The sequence below is a fragment of the Accipiter gentilis genome, chromosome 11 (genome assembly GCF_929443795.1).
Source record: "Accipiter gentilis chromosome 11, bAccGen1.1, whole genome shotgun sequence".
In the NCBI taxonomy this organism is placed as follows: domain Eukaryota; kingdom Metazoa; phylum Chordata; class Aves; order Accipitriformes; family Accipitridae; genus Astur; species Astur gentilis.
In genome coordinates, this window is record NC_064890.1 from 35,163,404 (window position 1) to 35,183,142 (window position 19,739).

At 39.9% G+C, this 19,739-nt stretch overlaps 1 protein-coding gene across 6 annotated transcripts in view; it reads right to left on the reverse strand.

The window, feature by feature from the left end:
* Nucleotides 1–423: 423 nt before the first annotated feature.
* Nucleotides 424–19,739, reverse strand: part of RPAP3 (RNA polymerase II associated protein 3) — a 33,201-nt gene continuing 13,885 nt past the window's right edge. The window contains exons 14-21 of one of the 6 annotated variants that reach the window (XM_049813629.1): nucleotides 19,364–19,575; nucleotides 17,986–18,181; nucleotides 17,237–17,334; nucleotides 15,748–15,848; nucleotides 14,480–14,636; nucleotides 6,839–14,104; nucleotides 5,345–5,459; nucleotides 424–2,164 (exon numbers count right to left, since the gene is read on the reverse strand). In XM_049813629.1, coding sequence (XP_049669586.1) covers nucleotides 14,545–14,636; nucleotides 15,748–15,848; nucleotides 17,237–17,334; nucleotides 17,986–18,181; nucleotides 19,364–19,575 — 699 coding nt within the window. In that variant the 3' untranslated portion in view covers nucleotides 424–2,164; nucleotides 5,345–5,459; nucleotides 6,839–14,104; nucleotides 14,480–14,544. The other 5 variants (XM_049813631.1, XM_049813630.1, XM_049813633.1 and 2 more) reach the window with 5 other exon arrangements.

Consider the following 19,739-nt stretch of genomic DNA (forward strand, 5'->3'; position numbering starts at 1 on the left):
GGCTGAGTGTAGAACAGTTTGAAAAGAAAAAAGCCAGACTTTGTTTTTATCCTAATTTACTTTCAAAACCTGGGCTTTTGGGCACATTGCACTGTGCTCAGCCTGATTTACTTTTATTATTTTTGTTGCTGGTTTTGTTCTGTCAGTTCTTCTGTGGGCGCTCCCCCCCCCCCCCCTTTTTTTTTTTCTTAATTAATACTTTTTGTATATTTCTTGTTCTCAAAGATCATTTAGAAAAAAAGTTACAGGCTACAAATGTAATCATGAGGCTGGCAGTAGGGTTATTCTGACTAGATATTCCTCCCTGTGTGTTTCTTTTCTAAATCAGGTTTAATGCTGGCTTTCGCAGCACAGCCTACCAATCGAACAGAAAGTCACAGGGTACTTTTTGGTGTGACCACGCACACTTAACCTCATCTTTCTTTTAGTCTTTGGCATAAAGACCCCTTTGGTGGAAGCTATTCTGTAAAACTATGTACCGCTTTGCTTTTCTTCCATTTATGTTCACAGATAAAAGAGCATTAAGAGGAAAAATCAGTGTTGCTCTAACCTTGTTTTTCTTCGTGTCGTGAACAAAGCTATAGTGTAAACTCCAAAGAAGCGCTGAAGAATCATGAAAGATTCATATTTGTCATGTTTTCACGAAGTGGATTTAACTGAGGAAAAGTGATTTTGAAACCACAGAAGGGAAGTATGTGTTGCATACGCGATCGGATATTCTCAGCTGGTGAGGGGAATGTGTGACATACAGCTCGATGCCTGAAAGCAGTGATTTTCATTCATTCTTTGTGTTTTGCAAACTAGCTTTTCCACAGGAAGAACTGCTGCGCTTTCAACAAGTAGGGGGGTACAAAGAGTCAGACCCTGGTCTGAAGAGGGGGTCCTGGTGCTCCTTTATACCCCCCCCCCCCCAGCTCTTCCTTTCCCTCCTTGCTGCTGCATGGCACTGCTGCTGCTGCTGCTCTCCATACAGAAAAGCGAGCTCAGCCTGAGAGATGCTGTTTCTGGGATTCTTCCAGGCCCTGTTCTATGAGCAAGATGGAAGAAAGGGAGAAATTTAGGAAAAGCATTTTTCAGCCCCATGCAGCTTCATTCTTGCAGCTTTCCCTCAACCTATGCCTATTTTATGTAACGTTCGTTCTTGCTGCATGTCTCATTTAGCCTCCGGGCTAAATGGAGTGCCTAATAGTTCAAGCCCGTTGAAGATTGTTCCTTCATGCAATAAAACTGCATTTGCTTCATTTGCCATGAATGATAAGCAGGAACTTCTGCAAATCAAACATCCCTTCTTTTTTTCTCTGTTACACAATGGTTCATAACAAGAATTTAATTTGTTATTATATGAAAAGATTTTAATTTCTCCAAATGGAAGTCCATTTCTATTCTCTCTTTCCCATTACTGTATTAATGCTAACACTGTAAAGACAATCCAACATGGGGCCTTTCATCAAAAATCCATAAAAAATAAGGAAACAAATGATTTCTTCCCAGTGCCATTTTTTGGCTATTATGTTGCAGAATGTAAAAGCTCTGAAGACCTCTTTTGGTTTTGACTCTCCCTGTGAAACAAAGGATGGAAATACAGACCCATCTCATTTGCTGTTAGTGGGGAGGCAGTGAATCAACCCATTTCTCCCATTTCGCCTTTACCCAGAAAGGACAAATCCTTCCTCTCCGTTTAAAGCCTCCTTAATCCCAAGGCACTCCCATGCACCTCCAATGACACTAACTCCGCATCCTCCTGCTGAGCTGGCTCTCTTCCCCGCAACATTTTCCTTTCACTCTGTCCTCAGATGTTTTGTTTTTTTCTCGAACGCAGTGTATTTTCAGGCAAGGTCGGACGACGATGTCGCAAGTCGGAGCCAGCGCAGCTTCAGCGGGCTCCCGGGAAACACCTCTCCTCCTGGCACGCTCTCACCTGCTGTCACGGCTGAGCACCGACTCTCTTGCTTCTTGCAGGCTTGCTTTTAATTGCACAGCGTCGGCAACTCTCCAAAAGGCTGTTAAATGGAGCTGCTCTCACCCCGTCTGGCCGACATGAGGAGATGTGCTGGGTTTGGCTCAGCTGGAAGCGGTTCTCTCCGCGTCTTTTGAGGTACTTTCATAAAGCTCATGGCTTGTTCATTAGGAAAGTGTTACGGCTTGTAGGCACAGTTAATTAGCACTTATGAATAAAAGAAAAGTAGGAAGGAAAATTAGAGGACTAAGAACAACTTAAATGAACTGGAAGAAGAACAACGTAGGTCTATAAGAGCAAAGCACTCAAAAAATTAATAAAAAATATATTGATACTGTAGGTTTTACAGTGATTTTTCATTCCCAGTCGTCTAACATAAAGCAAGTACTATGTGGTGTGTAGTCTAGCTGAACCAGCACACACACCCAGAGGTATGTCTGTCTGTCAGTCAGGTCCCTCCCTGGTGCCAAACAGCCAGGAAACCGCAGAGTACTTCAACAGGGAGAACAGAGTAACTGTGTGTAGGGCTGTCATTGATGCTATCGTGACATTTTTAACAACCAGCCGAACAAGGACCACTAGTCTCACTTTACTTTCCTCCCTGTGGATGCAATCCACTTAGATTTTTTTTTTTTTTGCACAACTGTATTACGAAAAGCTTAAAAGCAGGAACTGTGCTGCAGAAGAGCAGAAGAGACAGGTTGCCCTCTTGATGGCTAAATACAGGCACTAAAAATCATCCTGGAAAAAAAGCTATAGTCTTGACTACAGAAGGATAAAAACATTTTGAACCTTGCTGCTAGAAGGCAAGAAATTGGGTGTGGCATGTAATTAAAGATTATACCATGGTACAAAAAATACAGAAATGGGCTGAATAAAGGCTAAGTATCACTTTGGGCAAAACTGACATTTTGAGTCTTTGGAGCGCTTGACTTTGCAATTCTGCTCATACTCGTTTAAGGAGTGTTGTTTCCATGATTGTATACAAGCATGATCACTAGGCTCAGTACAGCCAATGCATCCTATTTATCCATTAATCAATACGCACACTTTACATTGTGTAAGAGAATGAATCAGTAATCAGAAGAAATTTCTGCATCATCTATTGCAGCACCTCAACAATTTGGGGATAAATCAGGGCGGAAACAGCAAGGAGTTGTGGCAAACTTTGCTCTTCCTGTGGGAGCAGGAGGCTGTGGCTCTCTTCTAACCTTTTTTTAATTCCTTTGACTCTGAATAGTGCCAGCGAGGCATTTCAGGGAGGAAAAGCTGCCCATGAACCACAAGTTGGCCACTACTGTCTATCTATCTGTTTATGCTGGGCGTTCGCACCCTCCCTGCGAGCCTAATCGTCTTGTGTTACCCTTTTAATAGCAACAGCGACGTCGCAAGACACGTTAGCCTGGAAGACGCATTTCCAGTTTGTGCCGTAGCTGTCAGGGGTGATCATTTTCCCCCGATACTGGATTTTACAGCAATTCTGTGCAGTTCCAAAATTTCCTGTCAAAAAATGCCTTGTCAGTAGGCTGTCGGGTAAGAAGGGAAATCGAGATTCTCATTTTTAGCATTAGGTAGAAGAGGAAAAAGCAACCATGATCCTGTATGACAAGTCAGATGATCCAGGACTGGGTGATAGGAAACAAACATCAGGCTGGGAGTGAAATAATTGATGAGCCAAAGGTTTTCGTTCCTAGCAGAAATAATCCAGTAAATATAAAGGCCTTGTGCTCTCTTTCCCTGCCATCATTTCTTTGCTCCCAAGCTGGGTCAGACTCGAAGCTTGTCAAATATTTAAACAAATCAAATATAGTTCATAGCTTTCGCTTCACAAAATTCACTTCATAAATAGTCTGTGGATATTCCTGAATCATTATGCCAGCTCTATAATTAGGAAGAGAAATGGATATTTCATGCAAATTTCATCAAACATGATCTTCAGTGAGTAGCACTCATAGCTATAACATGAGACCCAAAGTTGCTCTGAGGCTTTTCCCTCCTAACTCTCAGTTTTCACCTGGCTCCTGCGAGAATCTCCTGCCCCACTGAGAGGTTCAGCACACCTCCCTCTGCCCTGACTCTCCCGCAGACTTAGAGCTGCATCCCCCGTCAGCAGAAAACATTTTTACCTTTTCCTGCCAATGAAAAGAATCTCATCTTTTACACTTGGGAAACAGTCTTCCTAATTATCTTTGAAAGCCTCAGATGCTCCACCTCCTGTGTACGAGGGGACTCCAGCTCCACCATCATATTCCGATTTCACACGCTGAGGATTTGTTTTAGGCAGCAATGACAGCACATGAGCGAGGGGTACAGGTACAGTGACATGACAGAAGCCTCAGGTCATCTTGACCCCCCTCCAGTCCTCATTTTGGGAACATTTTGATCATATTTATCTTTCTGGGTGCTAGCAGCTATAGACCTAGGTGAGGAACTCAACCTGGAGAAAGACTTAAATTCGGGTTTGCAGCTAAACAAACACCTGATGTCTGTAAGAGGAGTCTAATTTTCTATTTTTTTTAAAAACCAAGCCCAGGGTCAAACTTGACACGGTTAATAAAGTGTGTAGGGTGATGAGAACAAGAGACATCAGGAAGAGGGTGAAAGGAGGCAGCCCCCATCTAGCACGCACGTGCACACGTGTGCACAGCCTGCGAAACAACCCAGAGGGATGAGCAGTCCATTGCTGGAGGACTGGAGAGCTACTGGGACTGCCTGCACAGGTGGGTACCGGCTCTGCAGGTAAGACAGGCAATGAAGAAGAGGAGAGGAGATGCCCTCGAGGTGAAGAAGCAGCTCAGAGGTGCAGAGCATTTCCATGGGATAGGCGATGGGCTGGGCGCAGGCTCATGGGTCAGAATCAGAGGAGAAACCAGTGAGGGTGGCATCACCGTGGGAGGATGCCACCTCACCTGATCAGGGTGAGGGCAAACACGAAGGCTTCTTTAGACAGCTCAAGCCTTCGTATCACAGACAGACCTTGTTCTTTGGGGCACTTTCACCTCCTTTCATCTGCTGGAAGGGCAACACGGCAGGACACAAGCATTGGGGAAGATTTCTAGAGGTGTCAGGGAGAACGTCTTGATAGAGGTATTGGGTGGACCAAGCAGGGTGATGCTCCCCAGCACCCGCTATTCACTGACAAGGAAGAGCTGGCTGGGGACAGGGCAGTCGGTGGTATCCATGGTTGTAGCGACCGTTCAATAGTGGGGTCCAAGACCCCGTAAGGAGTGAGAAAGGACTGCAGCACAGACCTGGGACTCCAGGCGGGGAGCCTGCTGCTTGTTTGGGGAATTGGTAGGTGGGATGCCATGGGGCAGCTCTGAAAGATGCTCAGAAGAGCTGGCAAGCTTTTAAGGACGGCATCCTCCGAGGACAGGCAGGGCCTACCTTGGTATTCTGGAAGATGGGTGGGTGTAAGAGGAGCTGGCTTGGCTAAACAGGAGACTCACTGCAGAGTTTCAGCAGAGAAAGGCAGCATACAGGAGGTGGAAGTAGAGACAGCCTGAAAAAGAAGAGAGCAATTATGGGGAAGACAGCATTTATTGGAAATATTCTCTTTTCTCCAGGGAAGAAAGTATTTATAAGAATCTAGAAAAAAAACCCACAAAGAAGTCACATACCACTCTATCTTCAGGCAGAATTATCTGAAAAATATTTCCTGAGGGAAATCAAGTTCTCTCTAATGTCTCAAGTCATAGATGACATATGGAAGCTCCTCTAATAATTTTTGGCCTGAGACACTGGGGTAGCAAACCCAGAATGCTTTCAATAATAAAAGAAAAGTAACAAACTATCAACACTTGCAAATTAGCTCTTTGAGAAAGGTTTTATAGTGCACAGGGTGACACAGCCAATTTCTGTCGAGAGAGAGACCTTCTGTGATAGTGTCTTTTCAATTTTCCACATGACTTTCAAACTAATCAAACCTGCTTTGCTCCTTCATGAACCTAACAGTTAGAGGAGCAGAAGCCTAAGCAGAAGGATAAAACAGCGCAGCCATAACTTATCAGTAAAGGTGAAAAAAAAAAAAATTCCAAATCTTGAACTTACAGGACGACAACTAATTTCTAGGAAGGAACTTGCCTGAGGCACAGGGCTACGCAGAAAAGCAGGGCAATTCTCAATATGGGGCAATTGGTTGTAATAATGGAAGATAATGATGGAGGGGCTTGGTCTTGTCACTCACTTCATCGCCTGGCTTCCCTTCCTTTCCCAAGCACTGATTAGTCCAAGTGTCCCTGTAGTCTGTAATAAAGCTGGACCTAGCACTGCTCCCATAGGGCGGATAATGCAGCTGTTTTTTTCTGAGATTCAGAGGCATCTAGGCATCTAATTGTCACTTGTGGCTTTGGCAACCTCCCAACAGATGCTCATCAGTTTGGAAATAGCCATCTTGTTAAGTTTTGAAATTTGTCAGTATGCAGTACTGTACCTGGGGGAATCCTGTACACAGGGAGGTCAAATACAGTGAGGCACCTAAAATGGTGCTTTGGTGTATTGTTAATTTAACCCACTGAAAATGTCCCTCTTGCTCTGAAAAACGCATGGGCTGTATTCAGCCCAGAACTGGCAGTAACAGAGAACACAGGCAGGCTGAAGGATGGCAAGTATCAGCCTAGAGGGAATCAGCAGGGGAAGAAGGGAATGATAGAATAAGTACTGGTTTATGCATTAGGCAACTAGGGATGATAAACAAGCTTCCTTCATCAAGCTCTTAAGTCTGAGAATCTTAGGATGAAGATGTTGTTAGGATGTTGTTACCACAAGTAGCTGAACCGGAACAAACAAGACCCCTAGTCAGCCAAGACCCTGAACACAGCAGCTCACCCCTATAATGTTATTTTGCTTTGGCATTATTGCAGTTAGAGAAAGATGCCTTACAAAATGAGACTGGAGCTCTGGTGGTGTGGTACAGCAGCTTCCTGCTTCCGTCAGCCCAAAGCAGGTAGGAATACAGCCGAAGAGGCTCTGGGTGTTTTATATGCAGCACGTGGGTATCCTGATCAAGCCAAATTTCTTCTTTGCTTCTGAACCAGCAGAGCTCTTCTGACAAAATCTGATAATGGGAACATTGACCGCAGGAATCTGTCCTTAGTACAGCTGGCTTCACATAAAGCTGGTATGTGACAGGCAAAAGCATGAAAGGACAAAGACAAGGACAAAATGTAATTCTGAGAGAGGAAAGCTAGCTGAAGTTACTAAAACAGACCAAGGGCTCAAAAAGGGCTAGTGGGGTTTGCTCAGTTCCTAGCTTCTCCAAATCAAACGTTAAAAATGTTCATTAATGTTTAGATTTTACTGAAGTAGAGAGAAATGTGAAAACACTGAATATTGAGATTTAAATATTTAGTCTTAAAAAATATGTTGACTTTGAATCCTGTGAAACAGAAATTCACGTCTCCTTCACTCCCCAGTCACTGAGTTCCTGCGTTACGCTGGGAACGAGCTGGAACTCACACGAGTAAAACAAATCCTCTTCTGCGTCCCAGATGACGGGATGTGTCAGCTGATGGCCCTGTCTCCATCACAGCCCAGAAACAGGTACCATCTCTCGCTCCTTTCAGCTGAGCAGCCCAGTCCTTCCCACTCCACTTCAGGGAAAATCATCGAGTCAGTTCAGACCACCCACAGAAAGGGGTTTACCGCAAAAAGGGAAGTCTCTCCTCAGCCTCTCCAGGCATTCAGTCCCACATCTCTAACAGTGGGAAGACTATGCTACACATTGTCTGTTTAGATTGCAGACCCCTGGAGGAAGGACTTACTCTGTGCCATCATAAGCCAGTGACCACAAGATGCTGATACAAGTCCCTGTGCAAGACCCACAGGTCATCTGCCTCACCCCCGGCTCTGTGAAAGCCAGGAAGACAACCAGAAAGCAGAGCCCCAGGGACTGCAGGGCTCTGTATTTCAAAGTACGCAACACACGGTTTGAACAAAGCAGGCAAACAATTCATCAAGCTGCAAAGCATTTGTTTTACCCAGGTGTCATCTTCGAAGTTTAAGAACTAGAGGTTGCTCCTCAGCTCCTCAAAAAGGCTCCAGCCACGTACGACCCCACTTGCTGTGGTCTGCACCATTTTCAGGCAGCATCGAGTCACTCGCAGCAGTATTTCAAGTGCTACTGGGAGTGGGATGCAGGACAAGGGCTCTCTCAAGGTCAGAGCAAGCCAAAGCTTGACAGTTGCAACCCAGTGCAAGGGCTGAATCTACTTCTCTCTTGCTTTAATTTTGAAGTCTAGGGATGATAAAAATTTAAACGAAAATGATATTCTCCTTAAGCTCAATTAATGCTTGCAGATTTTTGGGTGAGAGATGCCAGCTTTACCAATCAATCAGACAAGCTTGTCCACAGAAGAATGAAACATGAAGCAGAAGAAAATCTCAGAGATCTGGCAAATTCTTAAGTATTTATTTCATGTCCTTTGTTACAGATTGTACGGAAAATATTCCCTAAAATGTTTTTACCCATCTGCTGAAAACACATACATTTTCACTTAAATAATTCATTTAATAAGATGTAACCCTGTCATAGCCTTGCTAATTTTCACAACCACCAGAATCCAATCACAAAATGCAAAGAAAACTTGACACCAAGGTCAGAATTGGGAGTCCTCAAAGCTCATGTGCTACATAGTGTTACAAACACAGGCTTTGGCATACAGCAGTAGCTCATTACTTCCTATTTCAACAATCTGAACTTCAGGCTATTTTAGAAAAAGTTGGCAGCATTTCCACTTCCCAACAAAGACTCTGGAGTACACTTTTCTGAAGACAGCAAACTGTTCCTGATTTTTCCAAAAGTGGTAGCAATTCGTTAGAAACCAAGTTCAAGCACCACTTCTCAAGCTGAGTACTCAGCCTGGTGTAGCCAGAAAGATACCAGATTTCAACTTAAGGAGTCAGATACTATTCTCCCATCACACTCACAGCTGGGCAAATCAACCATTTAATCCTTTTCTGCTTTTTGGCAATACTCATACTGTCTGCCGATTCTTTAGGGAGGAAGCTGCCTCCAAGTACATGCCCTTGCATCCTGAATTACAAGCAGTCATCCCTCTAATACACATACAGACAAAAAGTCTGGGTTTTTTTGTTTGTTTGTTTTTATTTGGGTCTTTTTGTGGGTTTCCTCACTTAGACTCTGATCTGCTATTCAGCTCATTGTGGCAGACCTGCCCAAGTATGTAGCCACAAAACAGGACTTTAATAGTTTATACAGAACATTAATCTGTCCTATCTCATCAGGCATCAGGACAAGGAAGACTTTTGTATACTCAGTTGTTGGTTAACATAATCAATATTTGTGCTAACTGTACATTTCTTGCTTTAAAACCCAGGTAGACTTATTTGGTATGAAGGAACAAGGAATCAAATTTATTCTTTTACCCTGCCACCTTAAACTTTATTAATGGAACAACTGTTGGAAGAGAGATTGGGAAGTCTGAAGTTTGAAGATGAAGTCTGGAAAGCAAACACTACTTTCTGCTACTATTAAGAAAGCAGAAGACTCCAGTGTATCCAACCACAACTGAATGCCGCAACAACTTGAAAAGGAAGCAAGGAGAAAAAATTTAGAAGAAAAAAGAAAAAGGAATTCCCTTGGTTTCTACGCTGTACTCGCTTCAGTTTATAAAGCCAGACATTAGAGTGGAATATTCCTACAAAATGGAGCCTGAAGAAGCAGAGCTGTTTGAAGGAGCTTTCAGAAACAAAGAGCCTTGAGCAGAAATTTTTAGAAAACTAAAACGAGCATTCAAATGACACTTTTAGAAGCTGAGCTGCTTGCAGCTAATGGCAGGAGGGGGAAGGCAGTGGAGAATACAATGTTTGGAACATGATGGAAAACAGAGAGGGCACAGTGAAAAGGAAGACTGAAATTCAGAGAGAGAGAGTCGGCACATGGTGACAGATGTAATGAGAAAGATCTGATACAAACGGTTCATGTGAAATAGTACAAAGAAAAAGGAACAGACAGATGCATAAAACCCACACAACTTCACTGCTGCAATCAGGCTGAACTGCATACTTAAGAGATGTGACAACAGTGAAAAATACAATTTTGCCTTTTATTCCAAAAGTTTTATTTTCCCTAAGCCTAACCAGCAAAGCAGGTAAGGTCAGATTAATCACTAATGCAGTTCCGGGTCCTTTGGCAGACTTGGACCTGCTAATATTAAATGAAGACTAGATTCAAACTTAGGACGTGTTCCTGAGAGGTTAGGCTAGTTTCCTGCTCTCTCAAGGACAATCAATAAAGGTTTTTGGAGGGTAATTGTATCCTCTGAATAACACAAACCTTGGAAATGCACCTTAAGGAAGTTACTAAAGCATCGTGCAAAGGCAGCAGTGATACAATGCAGTTCAGAACACCACTGGCTCTGTAAGATCCAAGAAGGAAAAATAGAGTGTGATTGACAGCTGCTACAAAAGAAAAGCTACACGGTGAATCTTATCTGGGGAGAAGTGTGAGTCAACAAATGTTACATCCCTCTGCTTTTATTAAAGCCCTTCTTGCTATCCCTAGAAAAGCACTAATTTACTGAAAGGAAAAAAAGAACCCTAGTGGCAGAAGACTGGTATAGTCTCCTTGGCTTACAGTTACTACCAGATGGGACATAGGCTAAGGAGAGAAAAGAGGATGTATACTTAATGCCCCAAATTCTTAGTTTCTAATACTGACAGTAGAGCAATCTCAAGCTGCCTAGACATCACAGCACCTAGACGCAACTTTGAAAGCTTCATGCACTTCTCTCTACTCTCTTCTCTCTACTTCTTACTCTGTTCTAACGCTGCCCAGTAAAGTTTCACGGGAGGAAAATCTGAGGGCAGAAAAGGGTACAGACCTGGCAGTTCCCAAACAAATGGTATCAAGACAATGAGCTAAAATTATGCCAACGGAAAAAAGGATAGGGAGTGTAAAAAGGGACCAACCTGACCAACAAAGAGCTCTTCAACGATCTCAGAAGAGAAAAGCATGCAAGTAATGGAAACGAGGACAGGTTATTTAAGAATTATTAAGTAGGACCAACAAGAGAACACTGGGACCATATCAGAACCGAAAGAGGAAAACAAAATAAGCAGCAGTTGACAAGAGTAAGAAGAGACTGCAATGTAAGTGCACCTGCATTAAAACAAAAACAACGAGGGAAGTGTTAGTTATGCAAGGTGGAAGAAAAACAAGTGACAGCTGATGACATTAGAAATGAACTGTTCAACAGCAGTTTTCACTGCAGTATTCCCCAGTGATGGCAACTGCAAGCAACTGTAGTCACATCATTGACAAAGGAAGATCTCTGCCTAGTAAAAGAAAAGAATGGGTTAGAATGTAGGTTTCTTGAAGTTCGATGTTCACAGGTTCTCACCGCCCCAAAGACTTCTCTATAAGGTATGCCAAAAACTGGTATGTTAATCTTACATTAATGATATGTTAAAAAGTAGCCTCAAAAACAGTAGTAATATTAGTTATATTTGAGAATTGGCAAGCTGAAATGCCTATTTTTAAACAGAAAGACAGGGAGAAGCAGCAAAAACTTCTTGAACAGAGTCAAGACCATTAATTTTTAATTCTAAAAAATATTTTGGAACAAGTACTCAAACTACACTTGTTTATGCTTTCCACACTGACACAAGTCAGCCAACAATAAGTCACATTAAAATCCTTTCTTCCACAGTAGTGTAATGAAAAAGCAGTAGATGAAGTATCTTTATCTTGACATCTGACTATCACAGGACATTCTCATAAGACAAACACAACTCAGATTAAACTATTACTGTGTGAATGCAGAGCTAGCTAGAGTTATCAGAAAGGAAAAAAAAATAAAGTCACAGTCTACTGTCAAAACAGAAAGCTGTAAGGATATTCTGCAGAATTATGTTCTAGGATCAGTTCCATTGATATTTTAACAATCTGGATGATGAAATCAATAGACAACATGGAGTTTGAGTGTCTCCCAGATCTACTGGAGGACAATATTCAAATTAAAAAATGATCTTGACAAGTTAAGAAGTTGTCTAGAAAAATATAACATTTAATATTGGTAAGTAAAGGAATCATTCAAAACTCAAGTCTGAATCAGTCGCTGCAGAAAACATGACCTCAGATTTTTGACACCTTGAATGCCATAACAAGTATTCCATACTGTTTAATTGCCCCACACTATTTACCTCAGAATTTTTTCCCCTGACACAATAGGGATATAAAGACAGAGAGTGTTGGATTTAAAAAAAAAAAAAAAAAGAAAAAAAATCCCCTTCTCCCCCCAGAAAGAATTCTTGACTTACTTCAGATCTACGAATCTTCTCCATGTTTCATTAAACTCATCAATTCGGAGTTCTGGCAAGCTTTAACAATTTAGAAGGGAAGAACACTGCCATCTCCTGGAGCAAGTGAAGCTTGCAGTTCTCTGCCTGCCTGCCTTCTGCTCTCCATCTTGCATTGTTTTCCATGCACTGAAAAATAACCTCAGGGACTTAGCAAGTCACCATCAGATGTTGCCTTTAGAAATACAAGCAAAAGGCTACAGTAGCATACTGCTTGCAAGATAAATCTTGGTGGCCTAAGTTTGGTAGTAACATGAATCGGATCTACCCACCTACTTCACCGCATGCTACATGCTTGAACAGATTCCTTTCAAACAGCCTTCCTTACCACATACAAATCCTGAACAGAAATCTCTGTAAAAGCAAGATTGGGACCAGCCTATTCTCATTAAAAGCACAGCAGACTGGATGGAGTTGTAGGTGACTCTTGGCCTACAGGTGTCAAACCCTTCTGCTATCATCTTGCTTTTACTGTCAAGGATCCATGTTGCAATCAGATGTTTTCATCCAACAGCCTTCAAGAAGCAGCTTCTGAGAATGCACCAAATGCTCGACTAGTATCCCCTAGTCAGGCATACACCTCTGTTCTACACTGAACAACAACTCATAGCAGTCCGTAAGAAGGTACAATGTATCTACAAAGCTGTATAAAATTACTTCAGTAACTACTCCCCCCCACTTCTATTAGTTACAGTAGTATCCCTGATACATTATCAGAAGAGCTTTACAACAAGGGGAAGAAATAGCCAGTTATGAAGTAACTTGGGACACACCTAGTAATAACAGTTCATATTGTGGGTAAGCTGCAAGTAGTGTTACATAAAGGCTCTTCCATTTCCCCAATAATGCTGACTATTCTACTAGTGCTCAGTTCCAGTTTCTAATTGGAAGCTACCTTAGGGATCTAGTGCTCCATTCATGCCCGTTGCTACTCAGCCCAAGGATGTAGCTCAGTTACATTTTATTTTTTTTTAACCAGATTATAGCTGAATTAGGATATTACACAACTGCAGATGTTTTAAAATTAGTTTTCCAATACTGACTACATAGAAGATAACATTCATACCTTTTCCTATTAATCCATATTGGAAGTTTGAAGTCTTTTTGAATGCTATAGCTGCTTAATTATTCCTCTGAAAAAGAGCACAACTACCAAAACAAGAGCACTAATGTCAGAAGGCTTCCACAGTCAGAGAAGCATCGGTAAAGCACAAGGGCTGAATCAGGATGAAAGCAAGATGACACAATATTAGTATGAGCAGGATGAGAGAGATAACAGTCAAGCCTAGAGACACAGGCAAATTTTTAGATGCTGCTACTTGGATAACTACATTTAAGTCTTACAGTGTACTTCAAAAGTGCTGTTATTTCCTTCTTCTGGTCACATGAACAGTATGAATAGTTTATTAGGCCTAATGCTATTTCCTGTCTCATCTAAAAATTTCAGGTGATTTCATGCCTTTGTCTTCTTCATACTGGAAAGGTATTCTGCTCACCTTCCTGAGGCTTCTTGAGGGCTTTACCTGGTTAGGAGCAACTGACCCAAAAGATAAGTTTCATCAGAATATTTTAAAAGTACTCTCCAAAGAAAACAAAAAGTGATTTTCCCCTATACTTTTAGTTTCATTCTACAGTATTTGGCTTCCTTCTATTCTGCAATTACAGTTGAGGTTCACAGGAACACCTCAGCTGTCAATGCTAAAACTCAGCTTTTGGGTAAACTCGAGTAAAAGAATTCTGGAATTTTTTGGCCATCATACCTCAGGTTTGCTTTGCACATTACATGTTCTGATGTGGTGTATCCTTAGAGAAGGATGACTTAGGCACCTTAATAAAAAAAAAAAATCCTTAAAAATTTAGTATCTTTAATTCAACATTCAGTTTATTTTCTAAAATAAAAAACACGCACATTTGTAATATACACCATTTGATTCTTACCAAAGACATGTTTATAAATAATTTTTTTTTTCCTTTTAATAAAGATCTCTATCTACAGTCCCAATCCTGAATGCCAATCTGCCCAATTGTTTTTTAGGCAAATAGATTCCACTGAAGACAATGTACATCTGTATTGTTTCAGGTGCTGGAAAGCAAATGTACCTGCAGAAGTAAATAATTATCTCTTCAGGCACTTGCATTTTGGCTAAACCAAGTTTAAGAGTTTCATTACTTATACAAAAGAAACAAAATTCCAGTCCTTACAGGCTTCTTCAGCTGATTTCCACATGAAAGAAGTATGGAAACAGAAATCTACGTCAGTCACCTCACTAGGACAAAATGCCATATTTCTTCTCCAATTCTTCAACAGAAGTGTCTTTCAATCCCATGTGGTTCACATGATTGAACAATACCTGTGTAACTGTAAAAGAAAATCCCAACATAAACTGTTATTTTTGTTACCCACACTCTTAAGGTAAATTAGTCCAATTCTTGCCTCGGTGAGAGTAAGGGTTGGATTATATAGCTGAAATGCAAGTAAATTTTTAGAACTACTGAGAGGATGAAAAAAAGCAGCAAAGGGAAGCTCTCACTTTGTTTTGATGCCCATGAGCCACCTAACATTTCCTTAAACAGGTATATAATCCTGACAACATAAACAGACGACTTTTATTGTTTACTATCTCGGCATTATGCCATTAAATGCAGAAGATAAAAGTTAATGCCAGATGGCAGACAAAGCTTACATCAGGTTAAAGGCGTGAATGCGATTCATAAGAGGAGTTTACTTGCACTCCAGTACGTTAAACAAGTAATTTTATTTTAAGGAGATTCACATATCAAAATTTTCAAAGTAGAATGGTTATTAGGGAAACTCAGCTGTAGATAGTAAGTTTAACATTATTTGGTCACAGAGGAATGTTTTGCTTTTAAGTGTCTCGCTGTTATATAGTCTCTCTGGTGTTTTAAATAAAGAAAATGTTTGAGACAAACCCCAATGTTATAAACCATGAACCCAAGTCACTGTCAACCTGAATTGCAAACTAATTTAAGTGATGCCTCAAGAACAGGACAGACGACCAGGCTGAGTGGTTTAGAGACATTTGCATTCTTTTTGCCAATTGTAAAGTCAGGATTGCCAAGAAATGGTTGTAAATTGTGGAAACTGTAATTTTGACACCTTGCATCTAAGATATAAGATTTCATACAAATTCATAGATTTGTAACATTACCAGCTACAAACTGAAATGCTAGAGAAGCTTAGTTTATCAGACTAAAATGCAGTAGTATTACTGATAAAAACAACAGGATTTAGCTGTAGTTTTCAAGTCTTTAACAATTAATAAGAAATCAAAAGATTAAGAAAATTTACACTCATATTAACTTCTAAAGCAATCAAAAAGCTAGACAACTAATCTTAACTGATTATTACATGGAATAAACAACAAGAATAGCACTAAATTTCACGTATTTTTTTGCTAGATTCTACAATATCACAAATGAAGTTTAAAAAGACACTACCAATTACTTACTTTTTTTCTCTGAGCCTGACATAAACATTACTGCCATATCAAATCTTTTTAATTCAGATAGCCTCTGGAGGATTTCAAGGATGAGAGATGGCTCCTCTTTCCTGAAGAAAATTATTAGAAATATAAAAATAACTACTGTTGATTAGAAAGATTCAGTAGCTGCAAGCAATATTAAAGACTTCAGGAATAAGAAATTAAAGGACCAATGGAATTCCCTTCTCTGTGTCTCTCATGTTCCCTGCCTTTCCCATCTTTCTTGTTCATTCTTCCACCCACAAAGCAGAAAGTCAACATCCAGAAATCTTTATGCAAGTATCATTCTGATACAGAGAAGAGTGAAGAAATATAAAATCCTAGACTGATGCAAACTGACTGCTGTTCACGTACAGAATAGCTGCTTATAGGTTTTAATGCTTACACCTTGCCATAATGTCACCATTTCTTACATATATCGGGGTGTTGTGAGGGGAAGTAGCACCTAGGGTCATAAGAAGCTCAGCAAAAAGCACCACATTACAGTTGCCATCGTTTTTATCCATACAGAAAATTCCTAGAATGTGTTCATTTTACATTCTTCTGGTCAACAGTAAACAGGCAGTGCCTTTGTTACAAATACTAACAACAAGTAGTATTTTTCTTTTGTATCTTGTCCTGTCTCCCCCCTGAAACATCTTTCACCTTACTGCAAACAATTTCAACTTCCTAGCCTTTATGTGTCATACCACCAAATGTAGGACTGTATCTCTTGAGATGTCATGTTTCACTCACAGGATGGATATCTACTTTTAAAGCAACCAAGGGAAAGGCTAACATTGATTTATGTTTGCTTTTCTCCATAAAACACCCTAAAAACATTCTGAGTGTGTGCTCTCAGACAGAGTAATTCAGAGAAGCAATACACTGCCTCTGACAGGCAAAATGAACTTTAAGACTCAAATAGTAGCACGGATAGAGATTTCCAAAATAATTGCCAGGTCCTGTCTTATCAGAACTTCTAGCTCCAATACACATTTACTATAGGCTACTGTAAAATGCTAGCGGGTAATTAAAAATAAAAGCCAGAATGCATCACAATAAGCACTGCACAAAAATGAAACCCTCTGTATTTCTCAGCTTTAGAAAGTTAATATAGAAAGCTAATATTGTGCAATTATATATGATAATAGAACATACACAGTAGTATGAACAAAAATTATTTCATACAGTCTAATATTCAGTTTCCAATGCTATTTAGCAGAATTGAATTCAACAGCATACAGTAAAAACTTTATTTCTTTACCTCTTTTCTATCTGATTTTTCAAGATACATTTAATTTCTTAAGAAGGAAAAATTGAATCATTCCAATTATTGCATCATGCTCATGTACTGCTGCATGCTGGAAATAATTTTGTAAGCCCAAGGGTAAGGCTAGGGAGAAAAAAAAACCAGAAAGGGCAAAAACCCAGAACAGCAATAAGCGATGGAAAACAAAGGAGGAGTTAAACTTACTCAATGTAGAAATCATGTAGAATTTTCAGTATCTGGTTAAACAAGTCTGGATCTAAGGATTTCTGGAACAGTTTTGGATAAAGCGAAGGCTCTATTTGCTTTGGAAAAAATAAAAAAGTATTACTTTAAGGCAAGAAAATACAGTTGAGTCATAAGAATTAGAAATGAGTTTTTAGGAGGTCTTGGACAATGCTGAACTGCATGAAAGCAAAAAAGAAACACAACTCACTATTTGACATGGAACATTAATTTGGGGTTTTTTTTGTGATAACTATTGGTAACTGCTTTTAGAAGTATTCTAAGCAATTTTTTTTTTTGCAAAATATATATAAGCAGAAGTACACATTAAGTAGATTGATGCGTTTCAAGCATTTTTTTCAGTTTAAAGAGATAAGAATGTTGCTATGTCTAATTACCCTAGAAGCATTAATTTGAAAAATTAGAATTTAACGTGGTTACTAATGTATTTATGTCTTTACAGAATCAGGCCCTATGTTTGAAAGAAGAGACAGATTATGCAGAGACTGTACTCAAAGTGAGGTAAGAGAAAAGTCAGGCACAAGAGAAGAAATACTCAAATATGGATCAAACTACTTAGAATTATGTGAAGGCAATTAAAGCAAGGGACTATTGTACACTGTTAAGACGCTCAAAACATAGCTACCCCTTTCCACCTAAGTTTGCATTATTTCTTCAATGTCAGTTGAAGAAACTGTCCAAGCACTGTCAATCAATACTACGTTTCATACCTTCAGGTACAAGTACATATTTTCTGGGCAGTCTTTCAACTTCCTGAAGTCAGACTCAAGCTGGAAAGAATTTGCAGGAATGGCAGGGACTGGAGAAGCAGATGTAAATGACCTTTTGATTTCTTTTTCTCTCTGTTTGTTCACAGGGAAAGATGGATGCAACATTGATGAAATTCCTTTCACGCTAGCGGGAAGCCTGCAGAGAGATTTTGAAATAGATAATCAAGAAAACTTTTAAGGAAATCTTACCCTGAGACCTAATTGGAAATTCTTCAATTCATTTAAAATACCAACAACATTTTTAAAAATAACGGGGTTTAGTTCAAGCAGGTGTCTGAAAAACCCTTCAAACTATGGAAGCTTTACACTCGATTCATCTTTTCTAAAAAAACCACACCTGCAAATACTTACAAATATACCCAGCCTTTTTCTACTTTGTTTCTGGAAATAACTGCACTTTATGGTACAGATTCCTACCATACACAGCTGCAAAAAAAAATATTACACTTTCTGCAAGTCCACGATGCAAAACAATAACACGTCAAACGAACAAACCGTTTTCAACACTGATTACAGTGGAGCTATTTTTGTCCTGTAATTTGTCAGTTCACTCCATTTATTTTTCAGAAGTTATATAATTGTTAAAAAATACACTTTTTTCTTCAACACTTCACAGTAAACCCTTCTGACTGAGCTGGAGAAGGTGGGTGTGAGACGGTATTTCTCATAGAAATTCTTCAATCAGCATTCCATAAAAAGCATTTACTGTTAAGAGAATGAGATGATGCCAATGCATACAGAGTTTTCCTAAGCAGACAACAAGTAGAGTTCCAGCAGGGGTAAAATTAGGATAGTGGCTTCTATACTTCAGCCTGGTTTCAGCCAGCCAGACTTGAGTTTGCCTAGCTAATACAGTGGAACTTGGAGCAAACCTGAAGTTATCAGCTGCCTGCACAGCAGAGGGAAGAGTGGTGACACTCTCATCTGCTCCTTTTCTCTCACGTAACTGGTGTGCAAAGACTGTTTGAACTCTGCTCAGAATCTACTCTAAAACATTACAAATAAAAAAACACAGCTAGGGAAGATGAAGTGCACAAGGAAGAGATACAGCATACAGGAAAATATTATGAATTCTTTATATTGGAAATGTAAAAACAAGACTAGTTTGCCATCTGACAGTAAATAGATCATACTTGTCTCAACCACTCCATGACCAAAGATGTAGATGTGTAATAACTACAGGTTTTTTTAATATCTTCTTTTTGATTCAAATTCTCCAAAATATGTTTGATACCTCATCAAATGTAGAATCTGAAAATGATGATTACATTTCAACTACATTTACTTTTTAAAAGAGGATCAGAATTTTTATACTTACTGTAATGGTGACGTATCACTGATTTCTTCTATTTTCAAGTGCTTTGCTTTTGGAATGTCCGTTGTAGTCAACTGATCATCCTGATCTAGATTCTCTGTTGTTTCAACACTCATTGAATCCCTCCAGTTATTGACTAAAGAAGTAGTGCTGGGCAAATCACTGTTTGGTGTGTCATCATCAATTTCTTCAATGGCTATTCTTCGCAAAGGCTTCTGAACAGAACACATAACTCATGTCATGTGTAGCCTCAACATCAGTGTATATACAAGCCCCAGAGAAACAGCTACGTTTAATTTTAAATAATTTCATGATAACCAGTTTCATTTGTAGTGGTGCACATGGAAGATACTTTCAATCAAGATAAATGGCAAAAAAA